The following is a 23128-nucleotide window of genomic DNA, read 5'->3' on the forward strand; positions in this document are numbered from 1 at the left end:
GGTGGTGGTAGGGGAGGTGAAGCTTGAGGAAGAGTGGCTGGGAGTGAATCTATGGTAAGAGAAGCTAGTTCAAGGTCATTATTAGTCAAAATTGGAAGAGATACAGTGGGAGGCAGTTCAGAGGTAACACCACTGAGAGGTAATAAAGTGGCTTCAAGTTGTGCTAATGAAGTATCTTCAAGTTGGGCAAGGCTCTGGGGTTCTGCTGTCTGCACTGACACAAGGAGGCCTCTTCCTTCCTCTGCCTCTTCGGTTTTCTCTTCCATCTGGAGGGCTGCGGGTGGAGAGGTGCACTGATCTTCACAGGGCACAGGACTTGCTGTGCTTTTTCTTCTCGCATGAGCCAGTCGCAACCTGGTTGATTTGAGTATGACTTGCCCAGGATACCGCTAAAAAATTCAAAGTCACACCTCATTACTTTTTCCTGATCACATCCTTTATTAATGCCTTAGCTCTTCATATCTAGTTAAAAAATGAACAGTTCAAAATCAACCGGATTTTAAAAATCATTTAATGAATAAAATTACTAATTGGAAAAAATTTAAAAAGAACAAAATACACAAAAGTAAAAAATATATAACTTAATACTACCATAAGAAACTATTATTTTCAAGTGGTGGCAATGTTCTTAAAAGGTTAGCTAAAAGAAACAAAACAACCAGAGAAGCCTACTATAGTTGAGTTGATTCCAGCTCAAAAGCCAGAAACCAAATTCACTGTCACTGAATCAATTCCGACTCATGATGGCCTTACAGGGCAGAGTAGAACAGCCCCTGTGGGTTTCTGGGACCATTAGCTCTTTTGTGAGAGAAAGGCTTTCCTTTGTCCCATTGAGTGACTAGTGGTATCAAAGTACTGACCAATGAATAACCACTATGCCCCTATTATGACCCTATATAGACTTTTGGGGGCTAGAAATCTTACAGGAGCTGACAATTTCATCTTTCTCCTCTAATCCAGGTGATGGGTTTGAGCTGCTGACCTTCTGGTTAGCAGTTCAAAGCTTACTGATAGCACCAACTGGGCTCATTAGAGGTTACCTATCAGTAAAACAAACAAAACATAAATCTGAAACAATATGTGCATATAGAATATGCAGAAATAAAATCTTGTTAACTCACTTTTTCCAGATCTTTTGCTGCAGTAAAACCTGCCTATTATGCTAGACTTAGTCAACACAAGAATTCTTTATTCTTGGACCCAATCTAGGGGAACCCTGGTGGTATCCTGGGTTACACAAGGTCGGCAGCTCAAAACCACCAGCTACTCCGTGGGAGTAAAATGAGTCTGGCGCTCCATAAAGATTCATGGAGGCCAATCTGAGTCACAAGTGACTTGAAAGCAGTCGGATGTTTTAACTGTACGATTAAGTAAGGCTCTGGAACCCTGTACATAACTAGAACAGTATGGCTTAAGCACAGTGCCCAGGAGTCTGCCATAAGTTCGGTCCGTGTCTCACTCCCATGTGGAATTGATCACAAGTTGATGCTTAACTATACAGCTTGTTGACTGACCTTATTTTTATAAATAAAACCCCCAATCTAATACCCAGACTTCTGAGGTTGTGGACCAAGAGTTTCAAGAATATGAATTCTGACAGTAAACAGAAGGAAGCTAGTCATGGAACAGCCAAGACAGAAGAAAAGAGTCCCTGCTTGATATTCACCCTCATGAAAAGATCACAGAAGATAATGGGTGCTATTTAGCAAAATGTTAAAAGCTTGTCTTCAAAGCAGCAGTCAACTAAGGTCATGTAGAAGAAAAATCACTGTACCATCCAAGAAGTGTAACTAATAAACTCCAAATGTGGAGGGGATTGTAACCGAACACCTGCTTTGCAGACAGCTATGGAAGGCAGGGAGAGCCCAAAGCCATTTGCAGGGTTCACACGTGGACAGCAACTACATTAACGGTCTCCTGGAAGTATGGCATGGACGGCTGGGGGAATGGGGAGCTAGTACTGATGACGACAAGAAAGAAAACGTTCTAAAACGGAATCTACTGATGACTGTCCTCTTTTCCTTATGACTAGACTACTGAATTGCCTATGTGAATTATATACCAAGAATACTGAATAAAAGTCTGCTTTATGTAAGATCTATTTTAAATAAAATAACAAGGGGGGAACAGGGTTTCTGCAAACAAAGAAATCCTTACTAGGACTATGTACATAGCTATGAACTGTGCCCCTCTGCCCTCCCAAATACATGTTAGAACGCCACAACTATTGACACAGCCTCATTTGGGAACAGTGTGTTGGGTTAATCAAGCCATAGCAGTGTAGAGCGTGTCTTAAGCCAATCCTGCCCCTACTGAGTTCCTGGAGAAAGTTACGCAGGCAAACTAGGCTCTCATTTGACAGTTTCTGCACAAACTGTTCATTAGTTAAACATTTATCACAACGTGGCAACGTTTTCTTTGATTGTGCTGTTTTTCTGCAGGTGGATAGCCAGTTTTGCCAGCACAGTTTACTCACAAGACTGTTTCTGCCTCACTGAATAGACTTTGATCCCTTGTCGAAAATCAGCTGTCCATGGATGGTTGGGTTCTCAATTATTCCACTGGCCTATGTGACCACTATCACTACTGGTGGTTGCTTCGAATCTCCCTTGGGACCAGTGATTTAGGTACTGGGGAGTGCTAAGCACCCTCCTTTGTTTTATTCAGTATTGTTTTGGCTATTTGGGTCTCTTTCCTTTCTAGATGAAATTTATTAGGTTTCCCATTTCAGTAAAGAATGTTATTGGAATTTGTATTAGGACTGCATTGGATCCCTAGATCATTAAGTTTTCAATCCATGATATACGTCCCTTTTAGTCTCTGGTAGTGTTTTACGATTTTTGTGTTTTTTATGCCCCTGGTTAGATTAATTCCTAGGTGATTTATCAATTTGGGGGCACTGTAAATTATATGAATTTCTTGATTTCGTTTTTAGAGTATTTTTTTGTTAATGTAGAGAACCCTGACTTTCATTTACTGATCTTGTACACTGTTGACTCTGTTAAATTCTTCTATTAGTTTTAGGTTTTCCTTTTGTAGAATCTTTAGGGTAGTGGCATGTCATCTGAAAATGTAGTTTTACTTCTTCCTTTCTGATTTGGTTCCCTAATATATTGTTCTGGTTTGGTTGGGTGATAAAAAGCATCCTTGTGTGGTTCCTGCTCTTGATGGAAGATTTTCAGCCTTTATTCTTTGAGTACAATATTGGCTGTTGGTTTTTCATATACAGTATGGCTTTATGTAAAAAAAAATTCTGTTACTTGCTTGTGGGCGTCCATCCTCCTCTACTCTCATGTCTATTCTTGTCATCCTTCTAGAGCAGTGGTTCTCAACCTTCCTAACGCCACCACCCTTTAATACTGCTCCTCATGTTGTGGTGACCCCCCCCTCCAACCATAAGATTATTTTCGTTGCTACATAAAATTAATTTCGCTACTGTTATGAATCGGGCGACCCCTGTGAAAGGGTCATTCAACCCTCAAAAGGGTCGCGACCTGCAGGTTGAGAAGCCTCTGTTCTAGTCCATCAGATTTTTTATGCCAATCTTCGTCTCAGTGTTTATCTTCATGCCTTAGGTGTCTGTGTCGACATCGGGGTTATACTGGTTTCACTTTGTAGGAACACTTTGATGAGTTATTTTTCGTGTGTATTTTTAAGTGAAACGAGTAGGACTGATGTCAGCTTTTCTCAATGTTTGGTGTTATTCTCCAGTGTGGCCATCTGTCCTGGACTTTATGATGTTGGCAGGCTTTATTTTTGAGTGCCATCTTCAATCTCTTATAATGGTTCTGTTTAAATTTCCTACCTCTGTTTGCGTTAGTTTGGGTAGAGAGTAAGATTATAGGAATCTATTTCACTTAGGTTTCATATCTGTTGGAGTGCAATCTATCATAGCAATCAGTTATGATCTTTTTCTCCCCCTTTGTATTTTAATTTGGTTATCTGCTTCTTGTTTTATGTTCAACCTTTAAAAACTTTCCTGCCATGAAGTCAAGGTTAAGACTAGAAAGGTAGCCTGTGGTCATCATGAGAACGTTTGTATGTCAGGAGGAGTCTATGCACAGTGTGCTAGTCAACAGGAAACCATTGTGGGAATCTTATCAAATGGCATGCTAGGATCTCACCTTAAGGATTCTAGAGAAATTGACTGTAACAAAACCATCACAGTGTGTGTGTTCTTTGGCTGGGATGATACCTGATTTTAAAATACATCATTTAAAAGGCTAGGATTACAAGTATGGAACAGGAATTCAATAAATTCTAGATTAGTCACAATTAAAACTCTTACTTGGAACATTATGATAGTCCTTTTCATGGGAGCATAATTAAGCTTAATTATTAATATGAAGGAGGGAAAAACTGAAGTGAAAGAACATTCATTATAGCTTTCTGAAAGAAAATTTCTATTCTTTGAAAATTCAAGAAAAGTCACATGCTCATCAACATCCAGTTGTGACCCTTTAGGGCAGGGTAGACCTTCCCCTGTGGGCTTCTGAGACTCGTGACTGTACCACCTAGTTTATCTAGTTTATCTTTTTACTGAAATAAAGAACCAATTTCTGGTTTTGTTGAGTATTTCTATTATTTTTAATTTCATGTCTGCCTTGATCTTTATTATTTCTTTTTTAATGTTATGAACAGAAATGATAGCTGTATGATTTCAATCTTTTAAAGACTGGCAACATATGTACAAATATGACTGATACAATTGATGTATGGATTGTTATAAGAGTTGTAAGAGCCCCCAATAAAATTTTTTAATAAAAAACATTTGTTTGCTGTCCATGCATATGGTCGATTCTGAAAATGATTCATAAGTGTTAGAAGTGAGCATGTCTTATGTTGGTGCTCTATATATGTTCTATATATGTCTGCTGTGACGTTCACTTAAGCCAAAAGAATTTTAGCTGCATAAGGAGCAAAACTGGGTGAAGCAAGTAAGCAGGAGTAGGGAAAAGACATACTGCATGGAAAGCTCCCAGGAGCCCCAAAGAAGAATGCGAGAGAAGCTGCGGCGAGGATTCTGCCATAGAGCTAGTACCTTCCTTTCAGACTCCTGACTGAGGAAATAAAACCCCGAAAAAAAAAGAAGGAAAGTCCAAATAAAACAAAAAAAAGAACAAACTGATCATGGCTTTATCACCTGTTTAAACGTTCGAAGTCTATCCAACGTTTTCTGTCTTTCTTGGCTAACCCAGGCACTTTTTCTTTCTTCTTCATCGTGTAATTTTTCTTTCTTCTATTAAAAATTAATTAAGAATTACATTATGATGTATCCCATTTGTTTTTAAGATGAGAGCTCACCAAACAATGATTCATTAGCAAAATGTGTTACAGCAAAAGTTTTATAACAGACATTATTTTAAAATCCAGTGATGTTGCTGAAAATACTTTTTTCATTTTCCTGCACTTACTCCCAATTTAAGATGCTACTATATAAAATTAAATGACATGTTTTATCTTTGAGGTTTTAGCTTTAACAATTTTTAAGCACAAAGCGCGATTAGCAGGTACCTATATTCCACTAATAAAATAGCTGACCTTAAAAAAATTAGCAACTGACTTGATCGCACAATTTAGATATTATACATTACCTTCAACCAATATAATCAGGAGTTTGAAAACATATAACTTCCAGCATTACTCATGAATCACTTGGTTTAATGTCAGAATCAGTAATATGCAGATTTTAAAAGTTATCTCATATTGATGAATCACCTGAAAGATATCTAGTCAAATAAATATAAAAGCTTCCTTGATAGGTAAATGGATTTTCGCGGCTTTTTTTTTTTTTTTGAGAGAGACCTTCTGAAAACTCAGGTCATTTCACACGGAAAGAAAGACGGCCTCCAGCATGCCCTTTCCAATTCAATTCTCTTTTATTCTTTACTCCTAGCACCTCTCTCTCCCTTACCCCCATATTCTTTACCTCGGACAATATGATTTCAAACAAGAACCACTGTTGCATTTGCCTTCAATGATTATATCAAAATCTAAGAAAGGAAAAGGACTAAGAGGTCCCCTACTTCCTTTTATTAAAAAAGTGAAAACGAGAGTAGAAAAAGAGGCCTGAGAAATAAAAAGAGAAGTGTGTGGTCAGCTAATTATTTTGAATGTTATTAAATAAGATAATATTTGCATACAGTTGCAAAATTATATCATACACTATAACTTAACAATTTAGTTTTCGGCCAGATCTGAAATTAATTGGTACAACAAAGCACAAATATTCAATACATTTATTTAAATACTATTTTAAAAACTGAACTGTTTCCATGGTAACAACACCACAATTCTTCAAGTGGTGGTATAAAGACAGTTTTGACTTTTATTTTTCCCTGGCACATAAGGAATGAAAGAAAATTGAGAAGAAAATATCTGAACGAAACAAGAAAATGACACCAATACAGTGACACACAAATTATAGCAAATACATGAAGTTTTGACAAAAATTTAAATGGGTCAAAATTTTCTAATTAGTAAGGATTCATAAGGGGGAGGGAGGTGGAAAAAAGAACAGATACGAGGGCTTAAGAAGAAAGAAAATGTTTTCAAAATGATGATGGCAACACATGTACAACTGTGCTTGATACAACTGATTTATGGATTGTTTTTACAATCTGTAAGAGCCCCCAACATGACTAACTGAAAAAGGGGGGTCAAAAGTTTAAATAACCTAAGAAATTCTGATTAAGGGGGTCTGGAAACAGCTTTGAGAACAATGATCTATCTTGGTCTAACTAGGCTTTCATTTTCCTTTAATTACGATGGCTGAGCTGGTGGATGAAGCCATTTTAAAAAAATTTTTTTATTTGGGGCTCATACAACTCTTATCACAATCCATACATACATCAATTGTGTAAAGCACATTTGTACATTCGTTACACTCATCATTCTCAAAACATTTGCTCTCCACTTAAGCCCCTGGCATCAGCTCCTCCTTTCCCCACTCCCTCCCCACTCCTCCCTCCCTCATGGACCCTTGATAATTTATAATTATTTTGTCATATCTTACACTGTCTGACGTCTCCCTTTACCTACTTTTCTGTTGTCCATCACCCAGGGAGGAGGTTATATGTAGACCCCTGTAATCGGTTTCCCCTTTCCACCCCACTTTCAGCACTGGTCCTGAAGGGATCATCCGTCCTGGATTCCCTGTGTTTCCAGTTCCTATCTGTACCAGTGTACATGCTCTGGTCTATAGTGGAAGGGAGAGGGAGCATTTAGGAACTAGAGGAAAGTTGTATGTTTCATCGTTGCTACACTGACTCGTCTCCTCCCTGCAACCCTTCCGTAAGGGGATGTCCAGTTGCCTAAACATGGGCTTTGGGTCCCTATACCGCGTTCCCCCTCATTCACACTGATTTGATTTTTTTGTTCTTTGATGCCTGATACGTGATCCCTTTGACACCTCGTGATCACACAGGGTGGTGTGCTTTTTCCAAGTGGGCTTTGTTGCTACAGAGCTAGGTGGCCGCTTGTTTACTGTCAAGCTTTTAAGACCCCAGACACTATATCTTTTTAATGGCCGGGCATCATCAGCTTTCTTCACATTTGCCTTCAGCGATCATATCAGGGAGGTGAGCACACAACGATATGATTTTTTTGGTTTCTGATGCCTGATAACTGATCCTTTCGGCACCCTGTGATCACACAGGCTGGTGTGCTTCTTTCACGTGGGCTTTGGAAGCTGTCTTTTCAAAATCAGGTATCACACCCAACGCTAGCTAGTACAATGCAAAATTTAAGCGGTAGAGTCCATTCCCCTCTGAGATATCCCTAAACTTCAATTTCTTTATTTTTACCATCCCCTATGTCTCTTTGGAAAATATAATTTAAAAAAGTCAGCCAATTCATTCACAAAATTTCACATATTTCATCAGATGCCAATTTTTTCATATGAAAGGAACACAAAATGATTGTGACATTAGTGGGCATACTTCTTCACCTTATTGCTATGATAGCACCTTTGTTTATCTTTACAAAGCAGTTTTGACCCACGGAGATTTACACAATCTCTAGGACCTAAGTGTCTAAAAAGCCTACGTTGTTATACAAAAAATGTGCAGTGTATGTGTGTGTGTCTTCATACAGGTGAACTGCAAAAAAGCTGCTTTTTAAAGCTATGCTGCCAACATTTACTTTCTATTTGAGAAGACAGTACTATTTAGATGATGTATTTATACCATGTGTGTGATGAGGTGTGATGATATTGGGGAGTGGAAGGTTTTTAATAATAATTTCTAAAAAATAATAAAGTGACCATTTTTATCTATAAGATTTTTCTCATTCTCTGTATTTTAACCACTTTGAGACAAGTGAACCAAACCTAACCAAAACCCAAACCACCGCACACTTGTATCAAGGTTCCAAACTTACCAGTTGTGCTGTGTGATGGGTTTTATACTCATCTTCACTCTGAAGGCGCTGTTGGAATTTTTCGTTGTGTTTTGCAATACAAATTTCCTATAAATACATAAAACTTACTTTAATATAATCTCACAGCAAGTAAAATATTGCTGAAGAACATATTAAAAAATTGCTGTACACTGACAGGGAGCTGGCAGAGGTTTAGGCCAGACTCAGAAGGGGTCGTGGAATAAGGGATATTATCAGATGGATCTTACTGGAAGCAGTGAATATCAGATGGATGTTTGCTTGTGCTTTTTTGACTAAGGAAAGACATTCAACTATGTGGATCGTAAACTATGGACAGCTTTGAGAATAAGCATTCCAGAACACTTAATTGTGCTTAAGTGGAACCTGTACATCAGAGCTGTTATCCTCTCGTCATAATTATTCCATCTGTGTGCTGAGGAAGTCATCAGTGGAGCTGAAGCATAAGAATAATGCAGCAGTACCAGAAGAGTCTGCTGCACAAGACCTCGTTGAAGTGTTGAAAAGCAAGGATGTTACTTTGAAGACTAAGGTGTGCCTGACCAAAGCAATTTTATTTCCCGTCACCTCGTATGCATGTGTGAGCTGGATATTAATAAGCTAAAATAATGATTTACTGTCAAATGAACAAGCAGGTATATCGTGGAAGAACAATCATTAGAATGCTTCTTAGAGACAAAGATGGTGAGACTTAGTCTTCACATACTTTGGACATGTTGTCAGGAGACCAGGCCCTGGAGAAAGACGTGCTTGGTGAAGTAAAGGACGGCATAAAAAGAGGAAGACCCTCAGCAAAATGGACTGACACAGTGGCTGCAACAACAGGCTCAAACATAAGAACACGTGTGAGGATGGCACAGGATGGGGCAGTGTTTTCTTCTGTTGTAAACAGGGTCGCTAGCAACAAGAATCATTTACTCCATCTTTTCCTAGGAGCACCCCATCAACTCATAAAATGTATATGCCTAGTGTATCGTCTCCATTTCTACAGGTAACCCAGAGACTCCTTATGTGCAAATCTACGGCTTAGCCCATCACCTAAATCCCCTATGTGATCTTACTTCTAGGGTCTCCATTCTGGTGGCTAGCACCCATCCACTGGGCACTCACAAGAACCAGAGAGCTATTTTCTATGCCTTTTCTCTTCTTCACTATGATTCACACTGATGTTCATTTCTGGAAAGCATCAGCTCAAAGCACTTCTCAGATTTGTCTACCCTCACCTTCTCTGCTGCCACCTGCCATTGCTTTAACATACCTTTACAGCCCACCCTGAATGACACCACTCATATTCCAACTATAATTTTTCCACCTCGTCTCTATATTGCTTTATCTTTCTAAAATGCAAACCTGATCGTGTTTCCCCTTTGCTTAACTGTTTTCAATAACTTACACTACTTTAGAGTAAAGCTTAGGTTTATTAGTGAAGTATACACTACTTCCCATAACACGGTCCCCAGAGTATGCTTTACCCAGTCCGTGTGTGTCACCAAGTTATTCTGCTTTCATGCCGATGCTAAGCATTCTTTCTTCTTGAAATTCCCTTCAAGTCCTTAACTCCAGCAAAACTCTATTCAGACTTGAAAACTCACGAGTTCTCTCTGAGAATTATTTTCATTGCTATTTCATAACTGTAATTATGCTACTGTTATGAATCGGGTGACCATGTCACGACCCACAGGTTGAACACTGCTGACTTGGCGTGAAGGAGCTAGGGTTGTAGTAGCTGGGAGAACGCTCATACTTGCTAACGCTGTGGTAAACAGGGTCCTGGGGATAGGCTGTACAACACGACTGGCTATTCCAATGTGCTTGTGAAGGGCAATTCGTGAAGAATGTTTAAGGTAATAACTTGAGTATTAGGAAATAGTAACCCATATTCAACTTTATAATGCAGTCTTACTGACAAATTTCTTAGGTGTAGATCAGGAGCTGGCAAACTTTTGAGACAAGAGAGCCAATCCTGTCCTTCACAACAATTAGTTGATTAATAAATATATATTTACCAAATGAAATCACCATTATCTGAATAATATCTTTTACATTTTTTTCAATTTTAATCCTCAAAGTCTCATACCCATGGCTCGAAGGCTACAGGTTACCCATCCTTGACAGAATCAATAAAAACAAGACCTTAAATTAAGACGATATATTCATGCTGCTTAACCTACAGCACCTTTTTGTTTCTGAGGTAGGCTTTCTTGGCTGAAACCCGTCCGCGTCTTGCTTCCAGCTGGCGTGTTTTCTGCTGCAGTTTCTGCAGCTCTTCTCTTTGTGAGAGCATGGACGCTGCCATCTCCTCCTTCTCCAGCATGGCCTCCATACTTTCGTAAGTGTCGTAATACACCACTTCATCTCGCTTTTCTGTTACATAAAAGCAACAACAAGTAGTTTGGTTTACCAGATGGACGGAACTAATCCACTTGGTCCTGGAGGTATAGAGGGCAGCTGCCCACAAGAACAGCAATTTGAAACCACCAGCTACCTTGAGTTACATTCTCAGAAGCCTACAGGGGCAATTCTGCCCTGTTCAAGAGAGATAAGTCAGTCAACTCAATGGCAGTGAGCTTCATCTATCTGCTGGCTGGCAGTGGGTTTAATCCACTTGTAACCTCAGGCAAAGACATTTGCTGCTGAAACCTTACACTTGCAGCAGCTGAAACCCTAATTGCTCCATAATGCTCAACTAAAACCCACTGCCAGTGAGTCAACTCCAATAAGCAGACAGACTCCTCTTTGGCTGGTGAGTTTGAACCGTGGACATTGTTGTTAGCAGCCCAACACCGCCACCAGGACTCCACTCCTTCAATAAATGTTAAAACTCCACAGATAATTCATTTATAAAATTCCATGTTCTGGCTGAAGCAACCTTTATAAAGCATTTTACAAAGGTAACCAAAAATGGCAATGTTCCAATGTTCAACTTCATGGACATTTGTTTGACTTCAGGAATACTTTTACAAGTTTCTTTTAAAACAAGACTTTTTTTCTCGCTCTTAACAGAAAGAAAACAGCCAAGGTCCATGTATGTGAAGGAGCTTAAAAGGGGGGTAGGGGTGGGGTGTAGAATGAAAAGACAATGGAAATTTGTAAGTAACTTAGTATTTTCTCTATATATCTTCCATGGACTTATATACACCCTACCTGATAAAAGTCTTTTGATGCTTTCCAGTTGTGCTGTCAACAGCAACTCTTCACACTTCAAGATTTCAAACTGTACTTCATACAACTGAAGTTGCAGATCATAGTAATCAGCTTCCAGCTGATCCAGTCGGGCTATGGCTTCTGTACCACCCTGCAAAGTCTGCATCTGCAATGAAAATGAAAATAAAAACATTCCTAGTTAAGAGGAGCAAACAAAGAATCCAACTAGGACTAATGGGGCAGAAAAACCCCACCAAGTGCTCTTCTAAGGAAGAAGCTTGTAGGCAAGAAATCAGGATTTTTAAATTGATATGAAAGCACTAACAACTTCTGAGTTTTTGGAAATAACAAGGTAACCACGATTTAAGAATACCACCATAAAAGGTTTATCTAAATTTGGTGTTGCTACTGTTTGTATAACTTTGAGCAAATTACGACTCTCGTGATCCTATGGTCCAGTGAAATGCCTGGCTATGCACCAACAGGTCCGTGCTCTGAACCTATCTGCTGCTTGCTCTGTGGGAGCTTTTAATGGGATCTTCTGCCTAAAAATTAATGCACTGTAGTAGAGATGTGGAGTCACCAGTGCAGCACTCATCTGTTATCTGAAAGGTTGCTGTCCTCCAGCAACCCTCCAGCTGCTCCACAGGAGCAAAGACCTGGAGATTTGCTCCAGTAAAGAGTCACAGCTACTCTGTCCTACAGGTCAGTGTGAGTTATCTCAACTGTCAACAGCAACAAGGACAGAACAGAATTACCCCACAGATGTTCCAAGGCTGTTAATCCACATGAGCACCAGGTCTATTTTCCCAGGGAGCCGGTGGTGGAGAGTTCAAACCATCAACCTTTCAGTTAGCAGTTGGAAATAACAAGGTAAACACGAGTGCTTCACTGGTGCATCACTATGGCTCCTTATGTATACTGTAATGCAGTGGTTCTCCACCTTCCTTATGCCGCGACCCTTAATACAGTCCCTCATGTTGTAGTGACCCCCCCCAACCATACAATGATTTTCGTTGCTACCTCATAACTGTAATTTTGATACTGTTATGAAATGGGCAACCCCAATGAAAGTGTCGTTTGACCCGTAAAGAGGTTGCGACCCACGGGTTGAGACTACTGCTATAGTGCATTCATCTTTGGTCAAAGGCCTCTTTTTAAAGTGTAAAAAAGCAACGGTGTCACCATGAGGATTAAGGTGCGCTCAACTCAAGCCACAGTATTTCCAACTGCCTCATACACATATGACAGCTGGACAATGAATAAGGAAGGTCAAATGGATGCATTTAAATTGTGATGTTGAATATACCATGGAGTGCCAAAAGAAAAAACAGAATACAGACAGGATCCTCCTTTGAAGCAAAACAAGAATGGTGAGATTTCCTCTGGCATACTTTGGGCATGTTCTCAGGACAGTCTCTGTAAAAGGACATCATGTGAGTTTGGTAGAGGGTTGGTTAAAAAAAAAAAAAGGAGGAAGATCATCAAGGAGATGGATCGGCAAAGTTGCTGTAACAATGGGCTCATCAAACATAGGCCTGGTTATGAAGAGGCACAAGACAGGAAAACATTTCTGTTATACAAAGGGTTGTTAAGAGTCTTAGCTGACTCACTGGCTCCTAACCACAACCACCATTCTATCTTTAAGGTGACAATGCATTATTCATATTCTCCTGGCATAAACAGAGAGTGCTTCCATTTCACTTTAAAATACAGATTCATGTAAGAATATGGATATTCATGAGACATATGAAAAAGATAAATCATCTCAAAATTCACTGTCATCCAAACATTACTGACTCATAGCAAACCCATGACAGGATAAAACTGTCCCTGTGAGTTTCTGATACTATAATTCTTCGGCTGGAGTGGCTAGTAGCTTCAAACCATGTGAAGTGAATTGCAGCCCAACACATAACCGGAGTGAAAGAGTCTGGTCAGCTCCACACACCCGGGGCTGTTTTGGTCCCTGGTTACACCATGGCTAGCCTCTGAGATCTACTGGCTGGAGAACAAGTTAGTGTTTCTGGAGAGATTAAAGGTGAGATTAAAAAATTCCTGGGCATATCTCATGAGCAGTAGGTAATCCTAGATGAGAACTGTATTTGTTTGGCCTTGAAGAGACAGTTATATGCTTCAGACAATGGTTGCTACTCTCAACACTTCTCTGGATTCCTATTTGGATCTACGGAGCAAGGAATCTCTAAGAGGAAGCTGAAAAGGCTTTTCAGGAGTCCGTATGAGTGCAAGCTTTGCTGTATGGTGTGATGAAACAATAAGCACGGAGGGAGGCAACAATCTGCTTCTCAGCAGTGACCAGTCCTGAAGAAATAAGAGCATAGTTCACAGCTCAGGTGTTTAAATGCTTGTGCACTGAAGCTCCAGGAGACACCTGACACAGCCGCCTGTGTGTTATGGGGTCCCACGAAGATAGGTGAGGAAGCTCTGGTGTCAAGTGGTTTCCCAGGGAGTGAGCACCAAAGGGGTGGAGGCAGAACAGAAGTGAAAATGAGACCAATGTTTATGAGCTCATGAGGCATAATTCGGGGCTACCAGAATATCAGGGAGATGCTGAGTGACGGTCTGGGGCAGCTCAGGGATGCAAACGATGGTGAGTTGTTGTATTGCTACAATCTGTCTATTGAGGGTGGCGGAAGCTATCAACACATAGAGGGAGTAAATTTCTAGTCTTTCCTTTACATTCGAGATGTCTATAATCTCTCCACGACTAAAATGTTTTTCTTTATAGGAAATCTCAAATGCTTTAACAAAGAAATTAATTGAAAAGCAGTAATTAGGCTCAGGTCTAAATAGATGAAAGCATACATTTAAGAATAAACAGGTGAATAAAACATGAAATTGCTGAATATCAACATATTACCCAAAGTCTTTAAGTTACAAAACCAGTGACTGGTCCTGCTCTTTAAAAACATTTCAAGTGGTAATTCATAACAGTCAATATGACTAATTATAAATTACAGTGGGCCGGGAAGGGGAAAGCACATGCTGTGGGCACTGCATGCAACAGGTCAATGCCAATGTGAAAAGGCTTTATGTGGGGAGAGAAAGTACAATTTGTCAAGTTATAACTTTTGAGCATATCAGTGCTAATACTTTCTTTGAGATCAGTGTCCAGTAGCATTATTTAGAGGGATATGAGGTATAAGGTTCCATTTAAACTACTTCAGCTCTCTGCAGCCAGAAGGGACCAAATTGCTGTGCTCAGTCTTCCTATAGGCTTCTCTGAATCTGTCTCTTCTCGCCAATCTCCTTCAGTTGAGGAAATCAAAAGCCTCCTGTTGGCATATCTTTTACAATGTGACCACTCTACTGCAAGAAGTGTACTCTAACCCTTACCCAGAGCCATGTGCCTGGAAAACACTTCACGTGCTCACTGGCACCAAAAAACAGCCAATATCAAATATCGAGCAGAGGAAGGAAGGAGGTATTTCCTTACAAGGAGTGCCCTGGTTCACTCCTTAGCTCAATGAGCAAGCAAGTCCAGAGGTGGCCCTGCCAGGGTTAGCTGAGTTCAGAAGAGCAGACAAAATGATTTCAAAGGGAGATGGGCAAAGGGTCTTCTAAATCCCAAGATCTGAGAGAACAAAAGAATAAGGCAATGATGAGCCTCCAGCTTCTCAGAACAATTTTCTAGCCACAGTACTAAGGGATTGGAAATCAGAGTGGATTCTCGGGAAATGGGAGCAGTTGCAGGGAAGACAAGTGCCACAATGGAAGTGCCTGTTATCGCCGAGGGAAGTGCTTCCTTCAGAAGAAAGAAGCCCAGGAGGTACGGTAAGCGCTTCAAAAAGAAGAGAATAGGGTTCCATAGAACACTTGGAATTTGGTCTGTCCAGCTTTTACCCTTTAAAAAAAAAAAAAAAAATTTTATTAGGGGCTCATACAACTGTTATCGCAATCCATACACACATCAATTGTGTAAAGCGCATTTGTACATCATTCTCAAAACATTTCCTGTCCACTTAAACCCCCGACATTAGGTCCTCATTTTTCCCCTCCCTCCCCGCTCCCCCCTCCCTCATGAGCCCTTGATAGTTTTAATCGGTTCCCTCTTTCCTACCCATTCTCCCTTTATCCTCCCTGTTTCGCCACTCACACCACTGGTCCTGTAGGGCTCATCTGCCCTGGATTCCCTGTGTTTTCAGTTCCTATCTGTACCAGTGTACATCCTCTGGCCTAGCCAGACTTGCAAGGTCGAATTCAAGTCATGGTAGTGGGAGCGGGGAGGAAACATTTAGGAACTAGAGGAAAGTTGTATTTCTCATCGTTGTTACATCGCACCCTGACTGGCTCATCTCCTCCCCGAGACCCCTCTGCAAGGGGATCTCCAGTGGCCTACTAATGGGCTTTGGATCTCCACTCCGCACTGCCCCCATCATTCACTATGGTAAGATTTTTTGTTCTGATGATGCCTTACACCTGATCCCTTCGACACCTCGTGGTTGCATAGGCTGGTGTGAGCTTTTACCCTCTTAAATGTACTTTAGATATAGGGATACTGGGATCCCAAACCAATTTATGACTCCACAGTGTGATCCACATTCTTAGCAGTGAAGTTGGAACCAGAATTCCATTCTCCCAATTTTATTACGCGTGCTCTTTCCACTATAAAAAGCAATTTGGGAACAAATTTAGAAGGAAAATGAAGTATGAATCACTTCCACATATTTTCATTTTACGTACATGCCAAATAAAGAATGTGCAGCTGGCTTGGCATTCCTATCATACAGAAGGCTGGCACATGGTAGTTTTCAGGTGTGCATGGTCAAACTATCATAAAGATAAGCTTTCAGTTAAAACCAGTCTTTTCATGTGCCAGACCAATTTGAGTATAAAAACTGAGGTTCCACCAATCAAAGTTGCACAAATATAAGCCAATGGTTACTATCTGGAATTCTGAATTTCAGAAAAGCTGCGTGTGTGTGTGTGTGTGTGTGTGTGTGTGTGTGTGTGTGTATTTGTTTTAATTCTCTGGTGTCAAATGTGATCTTGCTTCCATTTGGGGTGTGTGTGTGTGTGTTCATTCTCTTTGGTGTCAAAGCGTGATCTTACATCCATTTGGAGCCAAAATGGACTCTGAATTTGAGGACACACTCCATACTTATCCCATACAATATAAACATGTTTACCAAAATATTGCCCTGATATTATATGTTCAAAAAAACGTTCTAAAATCTGAAAAATTTCTTATGTTTGAAACACAACTAGCTTTAAGAATTTCTAATAGTGGGTTCTTGGCCTTTAGATATAAACGATTATTACTGAGAATTAAAATAGATAATTATACATGGAACAGTAAAAGGCAGAACTTTAAATATTTAATGTATTTTTTTGGGGGGGTATTTAACTGCTACTAAGATGTAATTCAGATGGCTACAATTTGTAACTCAGCTAAAATAGAATTTTGTAGATACATAAATTAAAGCCTTTAGAATGGAATGTAGCTCTTTAGAGAGTTTGAAAATTCTAGTGTACAGATATTGAACAGATTTATCAACCTCCCTGCTAATAGGGAGAAAGTAAAGTCACCCTGCATGTACAAACACCTCAACTACCTATCTTCTATTGAGGCTGTACCCACAAACCAAATCAAAGGTCTTTCTTCCAAGACAGACTGGTTTGTCCTTTTAGCAGTCCCTGGTACTTCCAATCTTCTTCTCGAACACAATTCAAATGTATCGATTCCTTTTTGATCTTCCTTATTCAATGTCCAACTTTCGCATATGTATGAGACAAAGTAAAATGCCATGGCTTGGGTCATGCACACCTCCATCCATCCGCAAAGTAACTAACATCCTTCCTTTTCAATATTCTAAAGAGGTCTTATGCAGATTTATCTAATGCAACCCATCTTTTGATCTCTAGACTACTGCTTCCATAAGCATTGATTGCAGATATAAGGAAAACAAAATCTTTGACAACTTGAACCTTTTCTCCATTTATCATTATGTAACCTCTTGGTCTTGTTGTGAGGAATTTGGTTCTCTTGACATTGAGCTGTAATTCATAGTGAAGGCAGAAATCTTTGATCATCTCCAGCAAGTGTTTCAATTCCTCATTTTCAGCAAACAAGGTGTGTCATCTGCGTATCGCAGGTTGTTAATAAGCCTTCCTCCAATGATGATGCCACATCTTCATAGAAGCCAACTTCTCGGATTCGATTCCTAAGCCTATGTAATTATACATAATCGTTGCAAATGGTTCTTTTTACTTAACTCACACAATCTAATATAAACTGGACTAAAATACAGGTCTGAAAGCACAGGTTTACTTGCATTGTTGGATTCATGTCCATGTTTTTATTGTACATGGGGCAGGGAGAGGAAGAGTAGTATACTGAAGTAGTTTCACCTACTTAAATTCACCTGAATTCTTTCAATGCTAGTGGCTAAAATACCATTGACATTTTGAACTATTTTGTTTGTTGGCTTTTGGTTGTTTTGTGAAATCTAAACATCCGTGGTTAATCTGGGATCTAAGATATATATGGCTGCAGATGTACAGATGTTCATGGTATTAAACAGAGCAAAAACAGACACAGTCTAAGATGCAGAAAAAGTTAAGAGAGGAAACACACAAAGAAATAGCTTTTTGTCTGCCTAGAATTTTTTCTCCATTTCAGGATTTAGAAACATTGTTTCCAGTTCAGCATTATCCTTGTGGCAGTTATTACTAAATTCATTTTCAACTCTTAAAGTGTTTTATTGTCATGCCAGAAAGATATTGTTTTAAAATAACTTCAGGGGCAAAACATACGGGCATTCTTTATAAAGAACAAGTCTCCCCTAACTAAATCACAGGGCAGTGTTTTATTTCAAACCTTTATAGGCGTAGCATTTGCTTGGGATGGACTTAATAATTCATGCTTCCTGTCTTTGTCATGAGTAATGTGGTCATTTTAAATTAATGCTAATAAAACTGGTGTAGTATATCATCACATACATTATGTGAAAAGCACAAAACACTTATTATATACACAACAGGCACAAACATGGCAAGAATGACTAACAATCTTAACAAATCTTTTGACGAATTCAAACACAACCTAGAACTTAAAACATTATTTTATTGGGATGGGCCCACAGATAATCATCTAAAGCTCTTGGGGTGATTACAGCCTTACCATTCCTCCACCACCTTAGACAAAAATTGCACCATCAGCAGCTCTCCCAGGTGAGAACAAAGCTAGCCAATGAGATGAACTGAGATAAGTATGCTATTTTATAGTCAAAATGTTAGTATTTTAACTTTTTTTAAGTTCTAGAATTTTTAAAGATGTCAGGCAACTAGTAACAAGTTAACTCACATTATTAGAGACTGCAGTGAAATGCCTCAGGGGAAAACAAGATGGGGCTGAAATCCTTGCCAAAGAGATTTTGGTTATAAAATGTGAAAAAGCGTCCCAGGAAAATGAAATTCCGATTTTGTCTTCTGGAGGCTTGCAACAGCGTCCTGGAGGTGCTGTCAGGGAAGCACTCAAGAAAGAACCGCTAGCTGCAAGGTTCAAACCTCTTAGCAAAAAATGACGTTATTTGGTCCTCTCTAAAATTTTACAACCTTACGTAACAATGGGTCCATATAGAAAGAGGAAAGCTGAAGACCGGGTAAAGTAAAAAGTGGAAAATGGGTTTGGTTTTATAAATACTCTGCACGACATGTTGTTAACAGGCTGATTTCATTTGTCCCCAAACTGGTTTATTAACAAAATATGAATGATTATTTCAAGTACGGAATAAAATGAAACCATAGGGAAACTACCCAAACTTTGATTTGAAAATTCTAAAATCATCTTGTAAATATTTTGAGTTATAAACAAAGATATTTTTGTATCTGAAGCCTCAGATTTTTACTACATGCAGCCTTCAACACCCTCTCAGGTTCTTTACTCTTCATCCACTATTAATTATCAGTCTTCACTCCTGGTCCCTAGAAGTGACCATTGTAGATTTCTGGGAACCTTTTCATTAAGAAGCAACTAAGTAGTCTGTTTCAAAACTATTGGTATAAGAGTAAAAGAACAAGGTCATACACCTAATAATAGTCTTGGACATCAATGGCACTTTGGGGGCTGTAATGGTAGTATGAAGAATACTACCATAAACAAAAATTAATAATTTTAAAAATATCATCTTAGTTAATTTTCAATACACATAAAAACTACAGCTTTTCCCAGTTTAAATAACCCAAACACATGAAAAAGATCAAATCTCTATTAACTCTCATTCATACTGTAGGACAAAGAAAGAATGTTCCAAAAAGTAGCTTTAATTGTAATATAATCAATGCCAGCAACAAATATAGAATATAAAATGTTTGCATGGAGTTCATTTTAAGGTCAGAGCTAGAGTTTTCTTTTGCAGTTAAATTATTTGCTAAATTTCCCTGGGAAGTAGAACTTTATAAATAAATGCCAGAAAAACAAGAACAAAACATTTTTTTTAAAGGGCTCTGGTGCCGAATTCTATATCTCTAATAGCAGTACCCTGAGTTACACTGGGCTGAGGTGAAATATTGGATGAACCTACTCAGATACCTGGCAACCCATATCACAGGTATCAGAATAAGTATTGACATGAGCAGTTCACATAGACAATGTACGGAATCTCAGAAAAAGGTCAATCTTATACACAAATTAAAATTAATTCATCTTAACTTTCATAATATTGCCTCATGGTTTTTGTTACCTCTTCTTTTAGAGCATGTTTCCTCTGTTCCAAACAGATTTCTTTAGCTCTCATCATCTGCAAAGTCTCCTTGGAAACCGCATACTGGAGTTTTTCCATACGCTCAGCGGCTGCTGCCCATGACGCTTTACCAAATTTTTTCTGATCTGCTCGCATTCGATCGAACACAGCTATTAATAGTAAGTTTTAAAGAGATTAAGAAATGACTTTTAAATAAACATACAAACACTATCCTATGATAAGTTAATTAAAACATCTTTAAAATGTAATTTAAAAAACCACCTTTAAAACGTAATTCAACTATATCTTAGATTCTAATGTCTTCAGCAAGAATTTTAAATAACTGTCCTCAGAACATGAAACTGTATTATCACAAGTTTTTCCCAAATATTTTAAAAACACTTTCAGTTTTCCAGCATTAGTAACTTTTAAAACAGCAATTCTCAACCTGTGGGTCGTGACCCCTTGGGGGGTTGTCGAATGACCCTTTCACAGGAGTCGTCCGATTAATAACGGTAGGAATACTAGTTATGAAGCAGCAATGAAGATAATTTTATGGTTGGGTTAGGAAGGTTGAGAACCACTTTTTTTTTTTTTAAACATTTTATTAGGGGCTCATGCAACTGTTATCCCAATCCATACACACATCAATTGTGTAAAGCGCATTTGTACATCGTTTCTCAAAACATTTTCTCTCCATTTAAACCCCCGACATTAGGTCCTCATTTTTCCCCTCCCTCCCGCTCCCCCCTCCCGCATGTGCCCTTGATAGTTTATAAATGGGTATTTTGTCATATCTTGCCCTGTCCGACGTCTCCCTTCATCCACTTTTCAGTTGTCTGTCCCCCAGGGAGGAGGTCACACACAGTTCCATGTAATCGGTTCCCTCTTTCCTACCCATTCTCCCTTTACCCTCCCGGTTTTGCCACTCACACCACTGGTCCTATAGGGCTCATCCGTCCTGGATTCCCTGTATTTTCAGTTCCTATCTGTACCAGTGTACCTCCTCTGGTCTAGCCAGTCTTGCAAGATAGAATTCGAGTCATGGTAGTGGGAGCGGGGAGGAAACCTTTAGGAGCTAGAGGAAAGTTGTATTTCTCATCATTGTTACATCGCACCCTGACTGGATCATCTCCTCCCCGAGATCCCTCTGCAAGGGGATCTCCAGTGGCCTACTAATGGGCTTTGGATCTCCACTCCGCACTCCCCCCATCATGAGAACCACTTTTAAAAAAATCATTTTATTAGGGGCTCATACATCTCATCACAATCCATACATACATCAATTGTGTAAAGCACATTCGTACATTAATTGCCCTCATTATTCTCAAAACATTTGCTCTCCACTTAAGCCATTGGCATCAGCTCCTCATTCCGTCCCTCAATCCCCCCTCCCTCATGAACCCTTGATAATTTATAAATTATTATTGTCATATCTTACACTACCTGACATCTCCCTTCACCCACTTTTCTGTTGTCCGTCTTCTAGGGAGGAGGTTATATGTAGATACTTGTAATCGGCTCCCCCTTTCCACCCCACCCTCCCATTACCGCCACTCTCACCACTGGTCCTGAAGGGAGCATCCGTCCTGGATTCCCTGTGTTTCCAGTTCCTATCTGTACCAGTGTGCATCCTTTGGTCTAGCCAGATTTGTAAGGTAGGATTGGGATCATGATAATGAGGATGGAGGGGGGAGCATTTAGGAACTAGAGGAAAGTTGCATGTTTCATCGTTGCTACACTGTACCCTCACTGGCTCGTTTCCTCCCCACAGAGAACCACTGTTCTAAAGTCTATACAAACGCAATTCTACGCAGGTATGTATTTTCTACTGAATTTATTGATGAAATTGGAGTCAGGACTATTTTAAATCCTACCATTGTAGGTCCTTACATTGTAAGTATAGTAATTGATGGGAGTGGGTAGAAGGGAGGGACCCAAGAGCAATAGGATCTACTGAAAACCACAGTAACATGGGCAGGACTGTACTGTGAGACCATCAGTTAGCGTTCCAAAGAAAATCAAAGGAAAGAAAAAGGGAAGGGAGGAAGGATGGCTTGATTTTGTCTGAATAAAGGTATTACTCAGAATATCATTGTAACAGTCAAACAGCTAATACCTTACCAGTTCTTCCCTGGTGTCTTTCCTAAGAACATTTATTTCAGTAAACTATGCTTCAGATCTTTATGGAATCTTTATGTGATTTTTTTACAATAATAATACATGCTTAATTTTTTTAAGCTATATAGGTTAGTAACAACAACATGGCTACAAACAACAGAGCAGTAATTTCTCACCCTCGGGTCTACCCATAAAACCTAGTCTACTGCTCAAAGGAATCGACTTTTTAATCACCTCTGGTAGTTTCCTCATAAGTGAATAATGTTACATCTTGATTTATTAATAGTTATCTACTGCCTTCCTTATTATGCTGGATAAGAACTTTCCATTCTCAAGAGCTTTGTTTTTTTCTATGGTTTTTGCATAACATTTAAAGAGTTAATACATAAATGATATTTTCGATTTATACTCTTTTAGTGTCTAGGGCCTTAAAGGCTTGAAGGTAAACAAGCGGCCATCTAACAGGGAAGCAACAAAGCCCACATTGAAGAAGTCTGGGTGACCACGAGGTGGTGGTTGAAGGGATCAGGTATCAGGCATCAAAGAACAAAAAAATTGTATATTGAGAATGAAGGGCAGTGCAGAGTGGGGACCCAAAGCCCATCTGTAGGCAACTGGACATCCCCTTACAGAAGGGTCTCGAGGAGGAGACGAGGCAGTAAGGGAGCAGTGAAGCAACAATAAAACATACAACTTTCCTCTAGTTCCTAAAGGCTTCCTCTCCTCCCACTATTATGATCCCAATTCTACCTTACAAATCC

At 39.4% G+C, this 23128-nt stretch overlaps 1 protein-coding gene across 1 annotated transcript in view; it reads right to left on the reverse strand.

Annotated features, from left to right (window-relative positions):
• Positions 1-23128, reverse strand: part of JMY (junction mediating and regulatory protein, p53 cofactor) — an 87081-nt gene that overhangs the window by 6128 nt on the left and 57825 nt on the right. The window contains exons 4-9 of the mRNA XM_045285308.1: positions 20247-20416; positions 11542-11707; positions 10574-10761; positions 8380-8466; positions 5144-5239; positions 1-389 (exon numbers count right to left, since the gene is read on the reverse strand). Coding sequence (XP_045141243.1) covers positions 1-389; positions 5144-5239; positions 8380-8466; positions 10574-10761; positions 11542-11707; positions 20247-20416 — 1096 coding nt within the window. The remainder of the gene's footprint in view (positions 390-5143; positions 5240-8379; positions 8467-10573; positions 10762-11541; positions 11708-20246; positions 20417-23128) is intronic.

The sequence above is a fragment of the Echinops telfairi genome, unplaced genomic scaffold (assembly GCF_000313985.2).
Source record: "Echinops telfairi isolate 266 unplaced genomic scaffold, ASM31398v2 ScPeMD7_7469;HRSCAF=8507_1, whole genome shotgun sequence".
NCBI classification, from domain to species: Eukaryota; Metazoa; Chordata; class Mammalia; order Afrosoricida; family Tenrecidae; genus Echinops; species Echinops telfairi.